General features: G+C 35.7%; 2 protein-coding genes and 1 pseudogene across 2 annotated transcripts; all 3 read right to left on the bottom strand.

The window, feature by feature from the left end:
- Window positions 1–973: 973 nt before the first annotated feature.
- LOC114741808 (L-tryptophan--pyruvate aminotransferase 1-like) lies at window positions 974–3,009 on the bottom strand. Its single transcript, XM_028930075.1, has 5 exons — window positions 2,846–3,009; window positions 2,437–2,743; window positions 1,658–1,950; window positions 1,251–1,558; window positions 974–1,155 (listed from the first exon to the last, which is right to left on the bottom strand). Exons 1-5 carry the CDS (start codon window positions 3,007–3,009, stop codon window positions 974–976), a joined length of 1,254 nt encoding a protein of 417 aa, XP_028785908.1.
- Window positions 3,010–5,729: 2,720 nt separating this feature from the next.
- On the bottom strand, window positions 5,730–12,980 carry LOC114741807 (L-tryptophan--pyruvate aminotransferase 1-like; annotated as a pseudogene).
- A 7,122-nt stretch (window positions 12,981–20,102) lies between these two features.
- Window positions 20,103–23,961, bottom strand: LOC114741812 (L-tryptophan--pyruvate aminotransferase 1-like). The gene is made up of 5 exons (XM_028930077.1): window positions 23,801–23,961; window positions 21,601–21,907; window positions 20,796–21,088; window positions 20,395–20,702; window positions 20,103–20,293 (listed from the first exon to the last, which is right to left on the bottom strand). The coding sequence occupies exons 1-5, from the start codon at window positions 23,959–23,961 to the stop codon at window positions 20,103–20,105; spliced, it is 1,260 nt and encodes a 419-aa protein (XP_028785910.1).
- Between the last annotated feature and the right edge of the window lie 792 nt (window positions 23,962–24,753).

Raw genomic sequence — 24,753 nt, 5'->3', positions numbered from 1 at the left:
GACATTTGTATTGATTTTGGAATTAATATATTGTGATTTTCTAAGGTGGCTTAGAATTTTGGATCATATAGTCTCTTGCTAGCTTTAATTCTGTTATTTTGGATTTAAGAGTTCTAATTAAGCATTGGTTTTTAGCATCCTTAATCCCATTTTACTATTCTGGTTGCAGTTAGTAAGTTGGGATTTTAGGAAAATATTTTGTGGCAACTCGAGGTGGCTCGGTTGTTGGATCAAAAGCTTAATTATAATTCTTAATTCATTGTTTTTAACTCCCACATCTTTTAGAGTGATGATTGCCTGCGTTGTTGAATTGGAGGATTGATTATTATCAGTGTTATTTGTGTGTCTCATTTTCATTTCTTTCATCTTCAGTTATTTCAATCATCTTTTACATAAAAGAAAATAACAAAAAAAAAAGTATTTTAATTTCAATTTAATTCAAGGCATTTAGTTAGTAATTTTTCAAACTCAAATCAAAAATCCTTTTTATAGTTTAGGTTACTTGCATTTATTTACTAGGATTTAATTTCGTTTTCGGCTCCTCAAAGTGAAACGACCCGAGTTGTGCACTATATTGCATTAATTCGGTTAATTTTTGGAGTAACCCCAAAGCGACAATTAAGGGCAGTTAAACTTCAACATTCCTTTAGATAGTTTTGAAATTATTTTAGTATCTTTTACAGGGTGAAGGTAAATCCCTTTTGAAAACATAGAAAACGCTTGTGAGCAATATATAATAACAAGAGCCAATGGAAATTAAGCATGCTTTATATTATTTGTAAATAGTTTCTTTTGCAGCAATACAAAACTTCACTAAACAAAATCAACCTAGATCATACTTCTATTATTCTAAAACCTAGCTGCTTGACATTTTCTGATACTCTCATGAAGCCACAAATCAAAATACAGCTATCAATCTAAATAACCCTCATATAATTAGATCTACCCCTCCAACTGTTTAATGCCTAATCTCTTAGGTGTTTCTTGATAGCCTCTTCAAAAATTCATCAAAGTCTTCACCTTTACCAACCATGCTAAGTCTAGCATACCTTGGATTAGATCCAAATCGGGTCCCACCTCTAACAAGTATTTTCATCTTCTTCTCTAGATAACTCTCACAATCTTCATCTTTCGTGCACTTCAACCATGCAAAAGCTAAAAAAAAAGGAACCCGACAAAACATATTAGAACCAATTAATATATAAATGGAATGAGCAAATGTAAATACATAATCAAGTAATAAAACATACCAGGATATGTCTCAGTTGATTCATTAGTGAAGTTACAATAAGCCCTTGGAAAGTTTGGCAAACTGAAATCACTATTTTGTTCGATAACTTCCCTTAGCTTTTCCCATCTTTCCTTCATAAGGCGTCTGCTATGCTCAAAGAACAACTTAGATTCTTTAGACCCAAGTTTGAAATTCTTATAGCTATCGCAAAGAACTTCAATTATCTTGGCAACTCGAATTTGAGATTCTTTCGACACCCCAATGGAGCTCATCTGGATAAACTTGGTCATCTTCTTCGCAATCTCTTTGTCCTTCACAATAGCCCACCTTCACAATAATATAAGCCAAAACCAAACACTCAACCCCTTGACTCAAACATTATTATGTATAGACATTCAATTATACATGATTCTGAGAGTGACTTACCCGATACGAGAACCAGCATGACCAGTGCATTTCGAGAAAGTGAAGAGCATAAGATCATGATTGGCCTTCTGAGTAATGGGAGTGTATTGAGGCCAGTAGTAAGCAAGATCATGAATCAGCTTCCCTTCAACTCCACATTTTTTCTTATTCACCACAGGTCCTCTCATACTCCCATCTGGGTTATTAGGAGATGTCACTACCTCAATATATGCTTCATTCTTATCATACTCCATTGCATCACCACTCCATTTGTATATCCCTGAACGCAAAATATCTGTTTGATCTTCGTACTCCTGCGCGCGCCCACGCACATGTTTCAGTGTTCTTTTTTTTCTTAAACCAAAAGCTCGTGTTTAAAATATTAGAGATTATTATTATTCCATTTTTCAGATTGACCAACAAGAACAATATGCATACACAAGTTATTGAAGACCGACTCTCATGTTATTATGTTTTGCGTGTATAATCTGAAAGTTCATGCAAGTCTCAATGTGAATGTGTTAGTTGTGCGTTTCCTATTATTGTCTCCGAAAAAAGCGTTTGTCAATTTTGTTGTCTGGTAATAAAACAGATGCCTTTGACAAGACTTATAAAATTAAATGGAAATTAGTGGCTCGGCGATTGTCACCCACGATCTGTAACAATTTTTGTCAGCAGCACTTCTATTAAGACAAAAATAAACCATTTATCATTTTTGTGCAATAATAACTCATAAACAAAAACCTCCATGATTAACGGAAGGATTTGGATGAGAGAAAGAGAAACAAAGAGAACCTTACCGAATAATATGGAACAGCAGCGACGACGTTGATGTGGTCATCGCAGGAGGAAGAAGAAGAGAGAGCGAAGAGAGCTGCCTGAAAGAGTTGCGTGGAGCCATTTCCAACCACAATGTGCCTATCGTCCGTCTCTGCGTTACCGACCAAAGCATGAAGCCTTTTAATGGCGTCTCTGAGCTCCGGCATCATGAACCAACACACGCTCCTCAGATCACTCAGATAACTCAGAAGCTCGCACCCCTTTATCTCCACCTTACACTCCTCGCTCATCTTCGTCCAGTACGCCTTAAACACCACTGGATCTCCTCTGCAGAATCACTCAGCAAGATGAAACAACCAAACCATAAACTATATATACTATCAACGTAACACACACACATAGAGACATAAATCTGAATTGATTTCTTACTGGTCGAGGTTGATGAAGGAGCTGGGGACAGAAGAGATGTTAGTGGAGGAGGCGAAGCCATTAGTGTTTGTGTTGTTGTTGAGAGGAAGAGATGGAAGGCTTGGAAGCAGTGATGGAGCAGTAGTGTGATAAAGGCTCGTTTTGTCTGCAACGAAGCTCTTCATGATGTATTAAAGTCTTTAATTTGTGTCTTTGTCTTCTAGATCTGCTTGGTGATCTTTTGGGTGATACTATGTTTGTGTTTGTGAGTGTGTGTGTATATATAGAGGGTTGTGCCTCTATAAATAGTAAAGTTACAAGTGAAGCGTTCATGAATCCCAACGCGCGGATCACTATATAGAGAACTAAGGAAATCATGTAGATTGCGTCAGTCATAATAGCTATCTAATCTTAGGAGCGTGGCTTTCTACATGTATGTGGTAAATACAAAGGATTAGATTAATTTTAAGGTAGTTTTTAAAAAAATATTTTTATCATATTTTATAATGAATATGTAATGAATGGATAATTCATCCGCATACTTAGCTAGAGGTGAGAGGATTGCTTTAATTAGAAAACTAGTTTCTTCCATTGTTTTCAGTGAAATGAATCCGCCAATAATTAGAATAAATATTACTCCTCCGGTTCTTAATATAGGACCTAATTGTTGAGTTGATTTTAGTCCTAAATATAAGACCTATTTCTCATATTTATCAATTTTTTTCTAAATTACCCTTATAGATTTTCTTCAACCATAATCAAGTGGAAGAGGGAGAGAGGATATTGAGGAAAATAATTATGGTGTTTTAGGAAAAACATGTCATATTTCTTATAATTAATTGACTTACCTAACTTCCTTAATCTAATCAAATTAGTTAAATAAATCTTATATTAAAGACCGGAGGAGTATATTATTTATATATTTATAAACATTTCAAAATTTGAAATGGAAGTAGAGAATTATGAGTGAAAGGTGGAAATATAGTAAGGAAAAAATTGCAATGCATGAACAATAAAATTACAAGCAGAGCCATAAATTTTAATTCATTTTAATACATTGATTATAATGTCAAATATTGAGGGGGAAAAAACATTGTAAGTTACCAGTCAAATGGGGCTATAATCTATCATGTTATAAGGACAATTATAATAATTGAGTTCTTGATAAGATTTGAATTGTTCTACTTGTAGAAACATACGGAACATTCAGGATCCAAAGATGAATTAATCTTCCATGGTCAATCCCCCTTGTTTTTTGTTTCTATTTTTAACCTTCACATTACATGAATTGAATGATAAGAGACCTGCGTTTGATTCAATGTAATAAGCACCTTAGAATTCGAAATGGAAATTATTAATCTCAAGATTAATTCACTTTTCATGCATGTTTTGTCGTTAATTCTGTTAATCTTTATTCCATCATGGTCAGAGAATGAACAATGTTCATCCTCAGCTTAATTGAAAGAAATTTCTATTCCGTTAAAAAAGCCACTGGATTAAAACAACTAATAGAAACGGTGGACATTTTTTGGATAATTTTTAATTCATCATTTGATTTATGCCCACATAGATATGGCTATTAATTTTTTATTTTTGGTGTACGTCCATCTTAAGTTTCAAGGTTTTATTGAAAGTGGCTAATGATAAAAATAAGAGGGAGTAAATATAAATTAATTACAAATCACTTGAAAGAAGGAAGAGGTCGTGATTATGCTGCTTCATGGATTAATCACTCTGCCTGCAATTTTCTTGTGCTTCTCATCTCTCTGCATGTGATCCGCCCTCTAATCAACTTAATACTTTTCTATTCACTTTGTCCCTCCAAATTTATAAATTATTTTTAATGTATCTTCATTGATTACATATATGAAAGAAGGTTTTTATTAATAGAATAATGATCAAAATAATATTTTTAGAGAAATTAACACATATTTATTTGTAAATAACTAAATTATTTTTCTTAACATCTATAAATTAATTATCTAACTTTTTTATATATAGGACTAGAGAGAGTACACATGTGGATGTTTGGACCCAACATTATCATTTTAGAGTTGCCCACATATAGGTTAAAAAGTTAATAAATAACCTTTAATTTAACAAAAATGCAATGAATTTTTTTAAAAAAGAATACTGTTATTAATTATACTCCCATAAACTGATCTCATTATTAAACATAGAATTATCAAAAAAACCAATACTTTTTTGAAAATCTAAAGGAACAATTTTTTTTTTATGTGATCAAAGGTTTGCCCTTTAGAGGCTTAGAGCATAAAGGGTTTTCACTTCCAACAAGTGCTCTTCACTAAATTTGAACTTGTGTTCTCTTCTTCATAGGAATAATACAGTTTATTACCTCAGCCAAGTTTGTGGGCAAAAATTACCTTTTTGTAAAAACAAAGTGACGCGTCTAAAATAATATTTATTTTGGAACAGATGGGGAAACAAGTATATGCACTATCATATCAAAGTATAATCCAACATTTCACTAAAATGCATATTATTATCTTCTCTGTTGTGGTCGGTTCAAGTCTACTTTTTTTCCGTTCATATATGATGACTGGGTGTTATTATTATTAGTTTCTGACTTTAGCAAGTGATCCACGTCCTATTCTTTTATTAATCTTTAGAAATCATATATATAGTATAATTATTACATTTATATTATAGCATGATAAGGAGAAAATTTATTGTAAATAGTTCCTTTGCAACCGCACAATCTTTCACTAAAACAAAAATCAAGTTAGACACCCCCTAATAAAAGATGGGTGGATCTTATTCTAAGTCCAACTTGGCATCTTTTGATATCCATGACTCTACAAAACAAAGATATTTCTATTATTTCTACTAAATAACCCTCTTATTAGATCTACCCCTCCAACTAAATTTAATGCCTAATTATCGATTACATGTTTTTTGAAAGGCTCTTCAAGAATTCATCAAAATCGTCACCTCTACCCGCCATCCCAAGTCTAGCATATCTTGAGTCAGATCCAAATCGGGTCCCACCTCTAACAAGTATTTTCATCTTCTTTTCGAGATAATTCTCACAATCTTCATCTTTCGTGCACTTCAACCATGAAAAAGCTACGCCAAAGAAGGCCCAACAAAAAGTATTAGAACCAAATACTGTAAATGAAAACAAGCAAAAGTTACAATAAGAAACAAAAAGTTACAATAAGCCCTTGAAAACTGCGGCAAACTAAAATCACCATGTTGTTCGATGACTTCCCTCAGCTTTTCCCACCTTTCCTTCATAAGGAGTTTACTATGCTCAAAGAACAACTTTGATGCTGTAGACCCAAGTTTGAAATTCTTATAGCTATCGCAAAGAACTTCAATAATCTTGGCAACTCGGATTTGAGATTCTTTCGACCCTCCAATAGAGCTCATGTGTATAAACTTGGTCATCTTCTTCGCAATCTCTTTGTCCTTCACAATAGCCCACCTTCGCAATAATATGAGCAAAGTCCAAACACTTAATCCCTTGACTCAAACAATGGGAGTATATTTGGAGAACCAGCATTCAAGTATATTAGGATTCAGAAGGTGACTTACCCATTACGAGAACCAGCATGACCAGTGCATTTAGAGAAAATGAAGAGCATAAGATCATGATCGGCCTTGTGAGTAATGGGAGTGTATTGAGGCCAATAATAAGCAAGGTCATGAATCAGCTTCCCCTCAAATCCACACTTTTTCTTATTCACCACTTGTCCTGTGATGCTACCATCCGTGTTATTGGGAGACGTCACTGCCTATATGTATGCTTCATTCTTATCATATTCTATTGCATCCCCACTCCATTTGTACATCTCTGAACGCAAAATATCTGTTTAATCTTGATACTCCTGCAAACACACACGTGTTGTCACGTTAGCTTAATAATACACAGTTAATATGAATGCAACTCTGGATATATATATTTATAACTGATGAAATAAGCCTGGTAATTCAGAGTATGAATACGGTCGCTACACAGACATGTAGAACGAGAGTTACAATGGAACGAAGGGGGAGAGAGAGAGAGAGAGAGATAGACGCACAGGGAATCTGTCAGAAAGAAAAATAACCGAATACATGCACACCCACTACTAACAACCCAGGCTGTTATATAATATCTTCCGCATCGTCCAATTCCCTGAGCTTCCAGGTCTTTCTTCGGGCTCTTCGGCTCTTCCTCAATATAATGGGCTGCCCACTTGTATTTGGATCACTCCCATTTGAGCCCATCTCAACGGCATCTATTACAATACCTCCCCCATTAAATGGGACCTTGTCCTCAAGGTCCATGTTGGGGTATAATGACTGGAGAGTTTCATCGTCTTCCCACGTTGTGTCAAGAGATCCATCCCATTGCACCAGAAATTGACGTACAGCGTTATGACCTCATCGGATGATTCGGTTGTCTAGAATCGTGAGAGGTTGGCAAATGGGACCTTCTGGAGTAGTACATAGCGGAAGAGGTAAGTATGATGTTGGCTCGCCCTCCCCGTGGAACTTCTTGAGAACAGAGACATGAAAGACAGGGTGAATCTTGGCATGGTCTGGTAGTGCCAAACGATAAGCAACACTGCCAACCTTTTCAACAACTCGAAACGGGCCAAAATACACCAATGCTAACTTCTGATATCGACGAAGGGCAACCGAATGTTGATGGTACGGTTGGAGCTTCACCAGTACCCAGTCATCAACCTGGAATTCTACTTCCCATCATTTAGCATCGGCATAACGCTTCATTTGTTCTTGAGCGTGCCGGATGTTGATCTTCAGCTGAGCTAGCAACTCATCTCGTTGCTCTAATGCACGATGAACATCAAAGGGTGTATCTTCGAGAGAAGAGTGTCGGATCAGGGGTGGCGGTTCCCGACCGTATACAACCTTAAAAGGAGTCATGTTGGTTGAGTGATGGAATGAAGTGTTGTACCACAGCTCTGCCCATGAAAGATATGCAAGCCATTTTTTCAGGTAGTCATAGACCAAGCACCGTAGATACATTTCCACACACTTGTTGAGGGCCTCGGATTGACCGTCCGTTTGTGGATGGTATGCGGAACTGAAATTTAATTGGGTCCCCTGTAATCTCATAAGGTGCCGCCAGAACGCGCTCATGAAGACTTTATCCCTGTCCGAAACTATCGTCCTTGGGGTGCCATGCAGTTTGACGACGTGCACTACGAATGCTTCTGCAACCTGGGTGCTGGAGAAATTACCGGGAAGGCCTATGAAATGCCCATATTTAGATAGACAATCCACTACTAACAGAATAACAGTACAATTCTTAATCTTCGGCAACCCGATAATGAAATCCATAGCAATATCTTCCCAGATACGGTCTGGAATGGGTAATGGACTAAGTAGTCCTGCTGGATGGAGGTTCGAGATTTTAGCTTGTTGACATACTAAACATCGCCGAATAAAATCTCGAATATCCGCACACATATTCCTCCAAAAAAACAGTCGAGCAACTCTGTAAAAAGTCCTCATAAACCCTGCATGACCACCTATAACAGATGAATGCAGCTCAGTAAGTATTAAAGGGATCAAGTTCGGTTTATCTCGGGGAATGACTAGTCGGTGGTTCCAAAAGAGATCGCCCTGTCTGACCATGTATTGTGGTTCGATGATCAACCCCTATTCCACTTTTTTCTTTAGTGTCGCAATTTCTGCAGACGAGCGCACTTCAACATAGACCCAATTGATGAAGGGATCGGTCACCGAAGACAGTGCCATATAGCAGCTGCGGGACAAGGCATCTGCAGCTTGGTTATGCTTCCTGGGTTTATATTCAATTGTAAACTGATACCCCAAAAGCTTTGGGAGGCAGGTCTCTTGTTCTGGCATCTGAATTGTTTGATTATTAAGATGCCGCAAGCTAGCATGATCAGTGCGGATGACAAAAGGATGACCCAGTAGATAGTGGCGGAACTTAGCAACGGCTTCCGTGATAGCATGAAGTTCACGAACATAAACGGACTGAGCTTGCATCCTAGGAGAGAGCTTCTTGGAGAAAAATGCAATCGGGTGGTCTTGCTGACTTAATACAGCACCCACCCCGACGCCCGACGCATCCGTTTCTAACACGAAAGGCTTGGAGAAATCAGGGAGGGCTAGCACCAGAGCTTGGGTCAAGGCTGCTTTGAGTCCATCAAATGCTGTTTGGGCTTCTGAAGACCACCTAAACCCATCCTTACATAATAGACGTGTTAGTGGGCCAGCTCGCTGAGCAAAACGTTGAATGAATCTACGGTAGTACCCACTGAGGCCCAAAAACCCCTTCAGTTGACTGACGTTCTCGGGTGTCGGCCAATCCTGGACAGCCTTCAACTTACCCGGATCCACCTCCACTCCCTTCCCGGTTACAATGTGCCCAAGATACTCCACGCGTCGCTGACCGAAGGTACATTTCGTTTTTTTTTGCAAATAATTGATGCTGCAACAGAGTCTCAAGCACCTTTTCTAAATGAATTAAGTGTAATTCCCACGTAGGACTATACACCAATATGTCATCGAAAAAAATCAACACAAAGTGACGAAGGAAAGGTCGGAAGATGGTATTCATCAGAGCTTGGAATGTTTCCGGTGCGTTCATGAGTCCAAATGGCATTACAAGCCATTCATACAACCTGAGATGTGTCCTGAAAGCAGTCTTTTCTCTATCAGCCTCTCTCATTAAGATTTGATGATATCCTGATCGGAGATCGAGCTTGGAGTAAAAAACAGAGCCATAAAGCTCGTCGAGTAATTCATCCATGGTTGGCATTGGAAACGCGTCTTTGATTGTAACAGCATTCAGGGCCCTATAATCGACACAAAAGCGCCATGTTCCATCTTTTTTTCCCACCAGAATCACAGGGGCAGAGAAAGGACTTGAGCTAGCTTGTATCAACCCTTCATTAAGTAATTTAGAAACCATATTTTCGATTTCTGTTTTCTGACTGAATGGATACCGGTATGGTCGGACCCGAACTGGACCTGTGTCTGCTATTAATTCAATTTGATGCTCGTGGTGTCGCGAAGGAGGTAAACCCCGTGGGACCTCGAAAACCTTTTCAAACCGCTGCAGTAACGAAGTTAAATCTTTCGGCATGTCCTCCACTGTTCTATCAGTTACCGTATCCTCAGATAAACTTTCGAGCACGAAGCATGCCGCCATAGCATCCATCTGGTGAATACGGGTCAAGTGGTGTAACTGAGCGTGAAGTAGAGCTGGTCCCCTGAACCCAGTTAATGAAATATACTGCCCGTCTTGGAGGAATTTTACGGTCGATGTACTATAGTCAGCTATATGAGGTCCTAATGTTTCGAGCCAATCCGCCTTGATTACCATGTCAGCTCCCATGATAGGTAACACATATAATGTCATGGAGATCGTATGACCATTGATCTATATTTCCACATTCCGTACTTCTTCAGCGCTTTTCAGGATTTTTCCTCCAGTACCACCCAAGACTCTGATTTCAGTCGTTTCCTCCACCGGTAGTTTGAGGTGGGTTACGATACGAGGATGGATGAAATTGTCAGAGCTGCCCCCATCTAATAAAACCTGCACCCTAGTACCCTGAATCGTTCCATGGAAGCGAATAGTCGCCGGACCTCTTGTCCCTCTTAGTGCGTAAAGTGACAGATGGTGCAACGTGGCATCAGCTTCTATAGTCTCAAGGATCTCGTCATTTTATTCCTCCGGTTCATCCTCGCTCTGTAGTAACATGAGCTGTTTGTTTGGGCATTTGTGCGTGGGAGTGAATTTGGCGTCGCAAGTATAGCACAAACCCTTCTCACGCCGAATCTGTATCTCTGCCGGTGACATTTTCTTAATCGGAGGCATTTTAGGTGTCGGCAACAATGGTGGAAGATTTTTCTTCCCTCCTCCTGACGATGTTGTGGAGACATTAGGACCGCCGCTCGTGTATGGTGTCATTGTCTTCGACGTATTGTTGTGTATAACTGAAGGCTTGGGCACCGAAAATCCTGTCGAAGTCGGTTCTGCAAAGAGCCTAGCCAGAGCCATGGCACTGAGAACAGAGGTGGGCCGTTGGACCAACACATCACGTTTCAACCCTGGTTTCAAGCCTCCCAAGTAACAATCCAACAACGCAGATTCTGGTATCTCCTCGGTGCGGTTTGCCAAGGCCACAAACCGCTGGTTATAATCTTCCAGCTTGCCTCCCACATCGTGTTGCGTAAGCTTAAAGAGTAGAGACGGGGGGCAATCAAATTGAGTAGGTCCATACTGAATCTCTACCGCTTTTGCAAGCGTCTCCCAATTCGGTATACGGCCCTTCTTTTCTAGCATCTAGTACCATGGTAAAGTCTCTCCATCGAAGTGGACAGAAGCAATCATCAGTCGTTGTGAGTCAGCTATGTCGTAATACTTAAAATATTGATCAGCCTTGAAGATCCAGTTAAGAGCATTGGTGCCATCGAACTGCGGGAAGTCCACTTTTATAGTTTTCTGCAAGTTCGGAACGTAGCCTCCGTAAGTACCTGGTGGCGCCTCCTTCTCCTTGAACCCCGAGGATGCGGATTCGGATTTCATACTTTCCATCGACTGCATCATGGCTTTCATCATCGTTTCTAATGCATCAAATCGTTGGTCCATGCGGTCGAAACGTTCCTTTGCATCTTCCACAAACTCATTTGTTTTTTTACGTTAGCTTGCAGTTCCTTCAACCGTGTACTCTCTGCCATTGGTCTCTCAACGAAAGCACCAAATGTCACGTTAGCTTAATAATACACAGTTAATATGAATGCAACTCTGGATATATATATATATTTATAACCGATGAAATCAGCCTGGTAATTTAGAGTATGAATACGGTCGCTACACAGACATGCAGAACGAGAGTTACAGTGGGAACGAAGGGGGAGAGAGAGAGAGAGAGATAGACGCACAAGAAATCTATCAGAAAGAAAAATAACCGAATACATGCACACCCACTACTAACAACCCAGGCTGTTATATAATATCTTCCGCATCGTCCAATTCCCTGAGCTTCCAGGTCTTTCTTCGGGCTCTTCGGCTCTTCCTCAATATAATGGGCTGCCCACTTGTATTTGGATCACTCCCATTTGAGCCCATCTCAACGGCATCTGTTACACACGTTTAAGTTTTTTTTTTTTCCTGGTTTACTTTTTATTAACCCAAAGCCACGTGTTTAAAATATTAGGGATTATTATTGCAGTTTTAAGGTTGAGCCGTTGAGCAACAAGAACAATATATATATAATTAATTGAAGACCGACTCTCTAGTTACCATGTTTTGCGTGTAGAATCTGAAAGTTCATGCATGTTTTCTATTATATATGGATAGTGTCTGCGAAAAAAAGTGTTTGTCAATTTTGCTCTCTGCCATTAAAGAAGATGTCAGTAACAAGACTTATAAGATTCAACGGAAATTTGTGGCTCAGCGGTTGTCACTCACGAATTGTAACAATTTTTGTCAGCATCACTATTGATTAAATAATAAATAAACCATTTATTATTTATGTGCGCAATAATAGTTCATAAAGATAATAATAAAGGAAAAAGAAACCTCCATGATTAACTGAAAGATTTTGGCTAAGAGAAAGAGAGAGAAACAGAAGCTGACCGAATAATAAGGAGCAGCAGCGACGACGTTGATGCGATCATTGGAGAAGACGAAGAGAGAGCGAAGAGGGCTGCCTGAAATAGTTGTGTGGAGCCATTTCCAACCACAATGTGCCTATCGTCCGTCTCTGCGTTACCGACCAAAGCATGAAGCCTTTTAATGGCGTCTCTGAGCTCCGGCATCATGAACCAACACACGCTCCTCAGATCACTCAGATAACTCAGAAGCTCGCACCCCTTTATCTCCACCTTACACTCCTCGCTCATCTTCGTCCAGTACGCCTTAAACACCACTGGATCTCCTCTGCAGAATCACTCAGCAAGATGAAACAACCAAACCATAAACTATATATACTATCAACGTAACACACACACAGAGATATAGATCTGAATTGGTTTCTTACTTGTCTAGGTTGATGAAGGAGTTGGGAACAGAAGCGATATTAGTGGAGGAGGCGAAGCCATTATTGTTTGTGTTGTTGTTGAGAGGAAGAGAAGGAAGATTTGGAAGCAAAGGAGTAGTACTGTGATAAAGGCTAGCTTTGTCTGCAACTAAGCTCTTCATGATGTATATTCTTTTGTGTCTTGTCTTCTCGATCTGCTTAGTGATCTTTTGGATGATACTATGTTTGTGTTTGTGAGTGTGTGTGTGTGTGGCGTGGTGCCTCTATAAATAGCAATCTATTCTTAGGAGCGCGGCTTTAATTCTACACGTATCTGGTAAATAGAGAGGACTAGATCTAAAGGTAGTTCTTTTAAAATGTTGTTTTTCATATCTTATAATGAAAATATAATTAATGGATAATATATCTGCGTACAGGATCGCACGAAATGAGTCCACCAAATTAATGTTAGAAATTTATTAACGAATAACAATAAAATATTCTAAAATGATCATGATAAATTTAATATCTTTTGATAGTTCATTGTCACTATTAACGTTTGATGCAGTTGGTAAAAACTGTTTACTATATGTAGGGGAAATTTTAATTTTTATGCACGTTTTTCAAAAAATATTTAGATATAGCGAAAGATGGAAATTTGTAAAAAGATAAAATTGCAATGCCTGAAACAGTATACAATTACACTGTAGTGACTGTACCCATAAATTTGAATTTATTATCATATATTGATTATGATCTGATGTTAAATACTGAGGAAAAAAACCATTGTATGTCCCTAGTCAAATAGGGTCATAATTTGTCCCGTTATAAGGACAATTATAATTGAGTTCTTGATAAGATTTGAATTGTTCTGGTCGTGGAAAAACACGGAAAATTCAGGATCCAAGGGTGAATTAACCTTCTAGGATCAATGGCCCTTGTTTTTTGTTGCTATTTTTGGCCTTCACATTACATGAATTGAATGATACGACCTATGTCTGATTCAATATAATGAGCACCATATAATTTGAAATGGAAACTATTAATGTCAAGATTAATTCACTCTTCATGCACGTTTTGTCGTTAATTCTGTTTATTTTTATTCCATCATATTCAAAGAAAGAACAACAAAAAAAGCCTCACAGGATTAAAAAATTTTAATAAAGTGATGGATATTTGGATAGCTTTGTATCCATGAGTTTTATCATTTGATGTATGCCTCCACACACACACAGCTATTCATTTTTTATTTTTGGTGTATATCTTGATTTTAAAGATCTGATTGAAATTAAAGTGGCTTGTAAAAGAAGTATACTCCTCAGGTCTTATTTATAGAATGAGAAGAGAATACATTTTTTTAATTATGTTTATAAGGTAAGGAAAGTAATTTTTTACATGAATGTATAATTTCACATTTCATTTATAATTATATTTATTTTGTTTTTATGAGGTATATTATATATTAAGTAGAAATAAAATAAGAAAGTTGTTGAATTTCAAGGAAAAATTATTGAAATTTAAAATAAAATATATTAAAAGTTACTTATAAATAGGATTAGAAAAGTAAATTAATTACAAATCACTTGAAAGGGGGGATTATGCTGCTTCACTGGTCAATTACTTAATTAGCCAGAAAAACGAGGCTCGAAAGCCGAACACATTACATTATTGCGTTCCTAACACCAAACGTGATTTGACTTTTTGTCTCAATTATTATTAATCACTCTCCCTGGAATTTTCATGATTCGTTTTTGTGGCCATGGTTATGCTTCTATCATGTGATCCACACCCTAACAAATGCAAGCATGCATCATTAAGCCGCAACATATAATTTCTTCATAATATATAATCCTCTCCAATTAAAAAAATTATGTTATATAAATTTAGAGTCGGGCACATAGACTAGAAAATAGTTAATAAATACCACCTCCGGTTCTTAATATAAGAACTAATTTGACTTTTAATTTGATCCTAAATATAAGACCCAATCCATTTTGTCTCTTATATTTATTTATTTTTTTCTAAAATAACCTTTATAGTAGTTGTACATGTTAAAAGTTCAATCAAATAGTAGTTTTAGCTAATAGTAATACATGATTAACAAAAGTATTTTAGGAAAAATAACATCTAATTATTACAAATAACTAATTTAATAAACTTTCTTAATCTACTCAAATTAGTCACTAGCTCTTATATTAAGGATTAGAGGTAGTAATATAAATTTACTAAAAAGATAACGTGAGATTTTTGTTTTTTGACGTTTTGGTTAAATTCATGGAACGTTTGGCAATACTTTTTGGGCTTAACATACATCTAACACCCCAAAGTATCTTTTCGAATGTACCTAGTACCCTAAAATATTTTAAAATGCATCCAACACCTTTAATTACTTTTAGGTGCGTCTAACACTTGAAGTATTTTTTATGCTTTGATGTTGGATGCATTAAAAAAATATTTTAGGGTGCTGGATGTACTTAAAAAATATTTTATAATACTAAATGCGCTCAAAAAAAAAATAAAGATACTAGATGCACTTGAAAAAATATTTTACCACAAAATACTTTAGGATATTAGGTATACTGAAAAAAATATTTCAAGATACTAGATACATCTTAACCATACTTTTCGTTTACATATAGGCTGGGACGTTTGGATCACGCGGTGCAATAAACTGTTAGGAGGCGTGAATACAAGTGAAATCCCTAATGCAACTAATATTCTGTTTAGAGCGTCCATGGATCAAGAATTTCCCAAGACTAAGAGTTGCGCTTCTATATATGGAGGCTCTTCAGAAAGGTTTTGTTAAAATGGAAGTGAATGGTTCTGTGCTCCTTGACAGAAGAAGTGATTGTGGTGGAGTCATTTGGGATAATAAAGATAGGTGGATTTATGGCTTAAGTTGCAAACTTATGGCGATCCTATCAGCCACTGCAAGGTTGATTGGAGATATTAATGGCCTTCATTATATTGTTGGTGTAAAGGCTTTCGGAAAATTGTCATTTTTTTTAATCTGATAGTTAGAGGCAACGATTGTAGTCATCCCTTTAGTCTTTAGAGATGTTGCAGATCAAATTAGATTACTCATAAATAAGGATTGGCAGGTCGTTTTTAGACATGCTCATAGAGAACATCTCACTTTAGCAAACTATATATTTAGCTAAATGTGCTCATAGGATAGAAGAAATTTTTTGTAGTCTTGATCAATTCTACCTCTTTCACAAAAAGCAGAAGCTTGATAAAGGAAATTAATACGAACTCTTGCTTTTACATCTTGCGTGTTTGAATATATACACTTTACTATTTAAAAAACAAAGACACATATCTAAAATGATGATTATTTTGGACCAGATAGATGGAGATAAACAAGTCTATGTACTATTAGAATCCAACAAAATTATTTTATTGAAATGCATATTATTACTTTCTCAGCTGTGGTCAGTTCAAGAGTAGATTTTTTCCCCTCCAATGATTGGGTTTTTTAAAATTATTATTAGTTTTTTTAAACTTTCAGCTAATTATCCATGTCCTGTTCTTTTATCAATCTTTATAAATTATATATATTATAATTATTACATTTTTATGTAAATAGTTCCGATGCTCTGCAAAAACACAAACCTTTACTAAACAAAAATTAACTCAGACCGCATCTAATAAAAGATGGGTGGGTCTTATTCTACAACCCAGCTACTAGACATTTTCTAATATTCATGAAACTACAAAACAGAGATACTTCTATTAACCACCTCTTATTAGATCTAGCTCTATAGCTACTTTTAATGCCTAATCTCAAACGTTTTTTGATCGTCTCTTCAAGAAAAATATAATTGACTAAGTTACTCCACGTTTCGCCACCTATATATCGTCTCCTACGATGAACCTAATTGTCCCGATTTTGCATATGGGCAATTGTTGAGTGTTATGTAACTTGCAACTATATATGGAATCATAGGAGAGAGCAAACATGTTGGTGACACACACACACACACACACATCTTTGTCCTTACCCTTATCTCTTCCGTTTTTAACAAATATAAATGCTTGAGTTTATAAAAAGAGAAGATCACATGGTGGGGACTAAGTAGTGATCATTTGGTAGCATAGAACTGTTTGAGTTTCGTATAACTGGAAAAAGAAATGGGACACACACACATATGAGGGAAGTTACAACCAAAAATGAGATCTGAACCGTTCCCTTGGTCTAACAGCGATCATAGTCAGAGAGGATAGGATGGGCCAACGGCCTATAGCCGCATGGCATAAATACTCTCTTACAAGTGGAAGGTCCCTCCTATAATTCAAGGGGGAAAAAAAACAGAGGAGATGGAAAAGGATCTTATCTGTTAAAAATGAGTATAATTGGCCAAGAAACGCCTACACTATTACGTACATACCTATAGGGAAGAAGGAAATTCTTCTTTTTTTGGGGTGAATTTTTAATTATTAAACAACCCACTATATCCTCAAAATGACAATGAACTCGGGTAGACTTGGAAAACTACAATAAAAGCTTGTTTGGTCTGCAACTAAACTCTTCATGATGTATTATATTTTTTAATTTGTTCATGATCTTTTGGGTGACACATTATGTGTGTGTCTACGCATATATAGGGCGTTGAGCCTCTATAAATAGTTAATTTCCAGTAAAGCGTTCATGAATTAATCCAAACTCGCGGATCACCATTATTGATTATTTCCAATTGTATTGAATCTCATACCTATACAGAGAGTTGAAGCTCATCTAAATTGCTTCAGTAATATAGCAATCTAATCTTATAGGAGCGCAGCTTTCTACATGTATATGTGGTAAATGCAAAGGATTAGATTTAAAGGTAGGTTTTTAAAATATTTGTATCATATTTTATAATAATGAATATATATAATTAATGGATAATTTATCCGTGTACTTATGGATGACAGGATGGCTTTTATTATAAAAGTATTTTTCTCATTTGTTTTTCGCTGTCACTACTATTAACGTTTGACCATTTAATTTTAAGGACAAATATATATATATAGGTAGGTAGTAAAAGTTATTTATTATACACGGGGGAACAGTAAAACTACCCAGAAGCACCATGAATTTTAATTCATTATAATATATCGATTATCATGATGTTAAGTATTGAAAAAACATTGTAAGTTAGCTGTCAAAAAGGGTCATAATCTATCTCGTTATAAGGACAATTATAATTGAGTTCTTCATAAGATTTGAATTGCTCTACTTGTAGAAACACAAGGAAAATTCGGGATCCAAAGTTGAATTAATCTTTTATGATCAATCCATGCGTAGTATATGTTCCCCCGTTTTTGGTTGCTAATTTTAGCTAGCCCTCGCATTAATTTGAATTAAATGATAAGACCAATGTTTGATTCAATGTAATAACAAGCACCCTAGAACTTGAAATGGAAATTATTATAATGTCAAGATTAATTCACTCCTCATGCATGTTTTGTCGTTAGTTATGTTAACTTTTATTCCATTCAAAGAAATTTCCATTCCGTTAGTACTGAATTAAAAAAAAATTAATAGCATGGTGGCCATTTGGATAATTTTTTATTCATGAGTTTATCATTTGTTGTATGTACACAAACATATTAATTTTTCATTTTTGGTGTCTATCTTAATTTGAAAGGTTTTATTGAAAGTGGCTTATACTTCCCCCAGTCTATAAAAAATTTATCAAAACCAAAACAATAATAGTTAAGACATTAAATCTGATCTATCTTAAATATTAAAAGTTTTTGTTTCAACTTTACTCATATTAGATGAGAATGTGAAGGACAGAAAAATTGCAATGATAAAATTGATAAATAAAGATTTTTTTGATAAGCAAATTGATAAATAAAAATTAATTATTCTTCAAATGACTAATATTTTGCATCAGACCATTCTTCTAAAAGCGATTTATATTGTCAACAGAATGGGGTAATAAAAATACTAAAATCGAAGGGAGTAAATATAAATTAGTTACAAATAACCTGGAAGGAGGAACAGGCTCGAAACACACGATATTGCGTTCCTGAAACCAAACATGTTCTGACTTTTTAGTCTCAATTATTATTAATCACTCTCCCTGCAATCTTAATGAGTCTTTTGGGTGTTCTCGCATGTGCTTCTCATTTCTCTCTACGTGATCCACACTCTAATCCGACACATACAACTCCTTCATAATAAATAATGCTCCCCAATTAACAAATTTACTCCAACCCGATTCTAAACATAAGAGTTAATTATATTTGTCATTTTGGTATTAAAAATAACATATCAATTCATTTAATTATCCTCCAATTTATTATTTTTTCTAATGTATTCATATTGAATTATTGATTGCATACATGTAAGGGGCTTCATCAATAAAGTAATGATCAAATGGGGTATTTTAAAAAAACCAATACACATTTATTGTTATAAGTAACTAAATTTGTTTATGTATATAAATTTTCTGACGCATTATTATCATTTTGGAGTCGCCCTCATATATAGACTCAAAAATTATTAAATAACCTAATATTTAACAAAAAAATGTAATATTTTTTTAAATACAATAATTAAATTATACACTTCTCTAAACCCGTTTCATTATTAAGCATAAAATTGTCAAAAAAAAAAAGACACTTTCATGATAATCCTAACTAACAATTACTTATTCTAAAAGCAAAGATGCTCGCGTAAAATAATGATTATTTTGGACCAGATGGAGAAAAGTATCCTAAGTATTTTCCTATGAACTGTTAGAATCCAATGACATTTTAAAATGCATATTATCACCTTCACTGCCGTGGTCGATTCAAGCTAAGTCTACTTTTTTTCCCTTTCACATTGCTGGGTCTTTTGTCGTTGTTGTTGTTTAACTTTTAGCTAGTTATCCATGTCCTCTTCTCTTCTGTCATCATTTATCTCTATATATTATATATAATATATATAATTACCACATTTATATTGGAGAGAATTGCAACAAAACCCGGAAAAAAAAACATAATTATTAAAAAGTCCTAACAACAACTGAACAACCTAAAATAACAAGTTTTAAAGTAGGAGATGATAATGTCTAACTCGTCATTAGGAATTTTTAGTAGTTATATTCCTTTCGAGATCTCATTGAAATTCTTCATGTTTACTATAGCGTGATCAAGAGACATATTATTGTAAGTAGTTCCTTTGCAACAAAACACAAACATTCACTAAACAAAAATCAACTTAGACCGCACCTAATAAAATCCTACTTAACATTTTCTGATAATCATGAAACTACAAAACAAAAATAACTCCATTAATTAATTACCCCTCCAACTACAATTAGTGCCTAATCTTTTAGATGTTCTTTTGAAAGCCTCTTCAAGAATTCATCAAAATCGTCACCTCTACCCACCATGCTAAGTCTAGCATATCTTGGGTCAGATCCAAATCGGGTTCCACCTCTAACAAGTATTTTCATCTTCTTTTCTAGGTAACTCTCACAATTTTCATCTTCCGTGCACTTCAACCATGCAAAAGCTACGGAAAAAAAAAAAAAAGCCCAACAAAAGAGATTAGAGCCAAAAAATATAAATGGCTGGAATGAGCAAAGGTATATATAATTTAGTAACAAAACGTACCAGGATATGTCTCAGTCGATTCATTAGTGAAGTTACAATAAACCCTTGGAAACTTTGGCAAACTGAAGCCACTATTTTGTTTGATGACTTCCCTCAGCATTTCCCACCTTTCCTTCATAAGGCGTCTACTATGCTCAAAGAACAACTCAGATTCTTTAGACCCAAGTTTGAAATTCTTATAGCTATCACAAAGAACTTCAATTATCTTGGCAACTCGAGTTTGAGATTCTTTCGACACTCCAATGGAGCTCATCTGTATAAACTTGGTCATCTTCTTCGCAATCTCTTTGTCCTTCACAATAGCCCACCTTCACAACAATATGAGCAACAAACCAAACACTCAACCCCTTCACAATAGTATGTATAGCATTCAACCATACATGATTCAGAAAGTGACTTACCCAATACGAGAACCAGCATGACCAGTGCATTTGGAGAAAGTGAAGAGCATAAGATCATGATTGGCCCTGTGAGTAATGGGAGTGTATTGAGGCCAATAATAAGCAAGATCATGAATCAGCTTCCCTTCAACTCCGCACTTTTTCTTATTCACCACAGGCCCTCTCATACAACCATCTGGGTTATTGGGAGACGTCACTACCTCAATATATGCTTCATTCTTATCATATTCCATTGCATCGCCACTCCATTTGTATATCCCTGAACGCAAAATATCTGTTTGATCTTGATACTCCTGCACACACACGTTTCAGTGTTTTTTGTTTTTCATAACCCAACCCTCGTGTTTAAAATATTAGAGCTTATTATTGAAGTTTTGAGATCGACCAACAAGAATAATATATATATATAATTAATCGAAGACCGACTCTCATGTTGACATTTTTTGCGTGTATAATTGCAAAATTCATGCACGTGTCTCGATGTGAATGTGTTAGTTGCATGTTTCCTATTATATATGGATAGTGTCTCCGAAAAAGTGTTTGTTAGTTTTGTTGTCTCTGCAAAGTTAGTGGCTTTCCGGTTTACTCACGATTTGTAACAATTTTTGTCAGCAGCACCAGTTATTAACACATAAATAAATCATTAATTATCGGATAAAGGTAAAATTTTAGTTCTGATCTTATTTCTCAGATGTACCCGGCATCTTTATTTATGTGTTATAATATGCACAAAAATAATAGTAGAGGAAAAAGAAACATCCATGATTAACTGAAGGATTTTGAATGAGAGAAAAGAGAAGCTTACCGAATAATAAGGAGCAGCAGCGACGACATTGATTTGGTCATCGGAGGAGGAGGAGGAAGAGAGAGCGAAGAGAGCTGCCTGAAAGAGTTGCGTGGAGCCATTTCCAACCACAACGTACCTATCGCTCGTCTCTGCGTTACCGACCAAAGCATGAAGCCTTTTAATGGCGTCTCTGAGCTCCGGCATCATAAACCAACACACGCTCCTCAGATCACTCAGATAACTCAGAAGCTCGCACCCCTTTATCTCCACCATGCACTCCTCGCTCATCTTCGTCCAGTAGGGCTTAAAAACCACTGGATCTCCTCTGCAGAATCACTCAGCACGATGAAGAATTAATCAAACCAGAAACTATATATACTATCAACGTATCACACACACAGACGCACACAGAGGTATAGATCTGAATTGATTTCTTACTGGTCGAGGTTGATGAAAGAGCTGGGGACAGAAGAGATGTTAGTGGAGGAGGCGAAGCCATTATTGTCTGTTTTGTTGTTGAGAGGAAGAGAAGGAAGATTTCGAAGCAGTGATGGAGTAGCGCTATGATAAAGGCTTGTTTGGTCTGCAATTAAGCTCTTCATGATGTATTATACTCTTTAATGATTAGTTTCTTGTCTTCTCGATCTGCTTGATGATCTTTTGGGTGATACTATGTTTGTGTTTGTGAGTAAGTGTGTGCGAGTGTGTGCGTGTATATATATATAGCGCTGTGCGTCTATATATAGTTAACATCCAAGTGAAGCGTTCGTGAATCCAAACGCGCGGATCATTGTATTATTGATTATTTCTAATTATATTGGAATCTTAAATCTATACAGAGAACTGACGCCTATATAAACTGCGTCAGTCATATATTTCATGGGATTGAGTTTTCCTTTATATAGCTGGCTAATCTTAGGAGCGCGACTTTCTACGTGTATGTGGTAAAATACAAAGGATTAGATTTAAAGGTAGTTTTTTAAAATATGTTTATCATTTTTTTTACAATGAATATATATTTAATGGATAATTTATCCGTATACTTAGGGGTAACAGGATCGCTTTATTTGGAAAACTAGTTTCTTTGTTTGTTTTTACTTTTTAGTGATATATATAAAATGAAATGAACCCACCGATTAATGTTAGAAATTTATTAACAAATAAACTATTCTGAAATTATAATGATAAATTTGATACCTCTAGATAGTTCATTGTCACTATTAACGTTTATCATTTGATTTTTAGGGCAGATATATGCAGTTAGTAACAATTTTAAGCGCAAGATGGAAATATGGTAAAGAGAAAAAATTGCAATGCATGAACAATATGCAATATTAATTATATAGTAGCCATAAATTTTAATTTATTACTCCCTGGTGTTAAATATAAGACCTACTTTGTAGTATAAATTACACTACAAGGTATGTCTTATATTTAGGATCAGAAAAGTATAATATATATTGATTATGATGTTAAATATTGAAAAAACATTGTATGTTACCTGTCATATAGGTTCATAATTTATCATGTTATAAGGACAATCATAATTGAGTTCTTGATAAGATTTGAATTGTTCCGCTCGTAGAAAAACACGGAAAATTCAGGATCCAAAGTTGAATTAATCTCTTAAGATCGATTCCCTTGTCTTTTGTTGCTATTTTTAACCTTCACATTACATGAATTGAATGATACGACCTATGTCTGGTTCAATGTGATAAGCACCTTATTATTTGAAATGGAAACTATTAATGTCAAGATTAATTCACTCTTCATGCATTTTTTGTCATTAATGATCCGTTAATTTTTATTCCATTGTATTCAAAGAAAGAACAATGTTAATCCTTAATTCAAAGAACACTACAACAAAATGTATTATTTACCTCTCTCGTTCATGTGTGCTCCTAAAAACAGAAGGGAAAAACCTACATATCCTCCTTTGTTATATAGGCTTCTCATTTGTTTAATATGAACAACCTTCTCATCTGTTTCAAAGAAACAAACAAGAAGATATAGGCTTCTTGTCTGTTTAATATGAACAGCCTTCTCGTCTGTTTCAAAGAAAAATAGACAAGAACTTCTCATCTGTTTAAGCAAAACAAACGGGAACTCTCGTCTATTCATATTAAACAGACGAGAAGGTAGCCACCTTCTCATCTGTTTTGGTAGAAACAGACATGAAGGCGGCTTTGTTTTAAAAAAAATTTGCCCTACCAGCTACCGTGAAACTCTTATACGTTTACCACCAAGCCCCAAGGGAACTCTGAAGCTCTCCCTCTCATTTCCGTCTTCTACCAACCGCGAATCTTTGAAACTTTCCCTCTCATTTCCGTTACAGCTCTCAAGGCCATCATTCTGCAACTCCTCACCATCGTTCTGCATGCTTTGAACAAAGAGGCTCAACACAGTAAAGTTAGCTCCAAATCATGAAGACAGCAATGTAGTTCACACGCAGCAGCAGCTCGTTGTCCTCCTCATCTCTCCAGGCCATGACACTCTAACTCAAAGGCAAGCCAGAAGAGTCTTTGTAGTGAAGGTAAGTTCAAGAGCAATGTTCTTCTTTTAGTTCTTTTATACGTATAAGTTAGTTTAATGTGTTGTGGGTTTGTGTAAGTTAAGGAATCTTGAGTTGGTTTGTAAGGTTGCAGTTTAAATTTTTATTGAAGAATTGTGTTGAAGAATTATATAACGGGTGGGAATCGTGCAAGCAAAAATGGCGCAACAACTTGGGATATATCCCAATGTGAGTAGTTTGAATTGAAGTTCTTTCATTAATGACAATTATTTTATATATGACCATTTCCTTGTGATTTGCGGTGTCCTAAGCAACAAGGGTCAACAAAATACGGATATTATATTATCTGTTATATGTTTAAAATTATTGAGAGTGGATGTACTTCAAAATTTGATGAGGTAAGTAAATATTTTTAGTTTTGTAATAGCTGTTGAATTTTTAAATTGAATTGTTACTAATTTGATTTTCTTCATGTGTTTAAATTTGTTCATTTATCAATTTACAGATTTTTAGTAATGACTACTCATACACCGTTGATGATATTGACTTTTTCAGAGACCTTTTGGCACAGCAACTGCTTCAAAAATAATGGTCTAGGGATTGATAAAGTTTATGTTTAGAGACAATAAGTTATCAATTTTGACTTTTGCAATTTGTTC

The sequence above is a fragment of the Neltuma alba genome, unplaced genomic scaffold, assembly GCF_004799145.2.
Source record: "Neltuma alba isolate B1F8T4 unplaced genomic scaffold, ASM479914v2 tig00003541_pilon, whole genome shotgun sequence".
NCBI lineage: Eukaryota > Viridiplantae > Streptophyta > Magnoliopsida > Fabales > Fabaceae > Neltuma > Neltuma alba.
The sequence above is the reverse complement of the archived record's forward strand: the minus strand, read 5'-3'. Positions and strand labels throughout refer to the sequence as shown.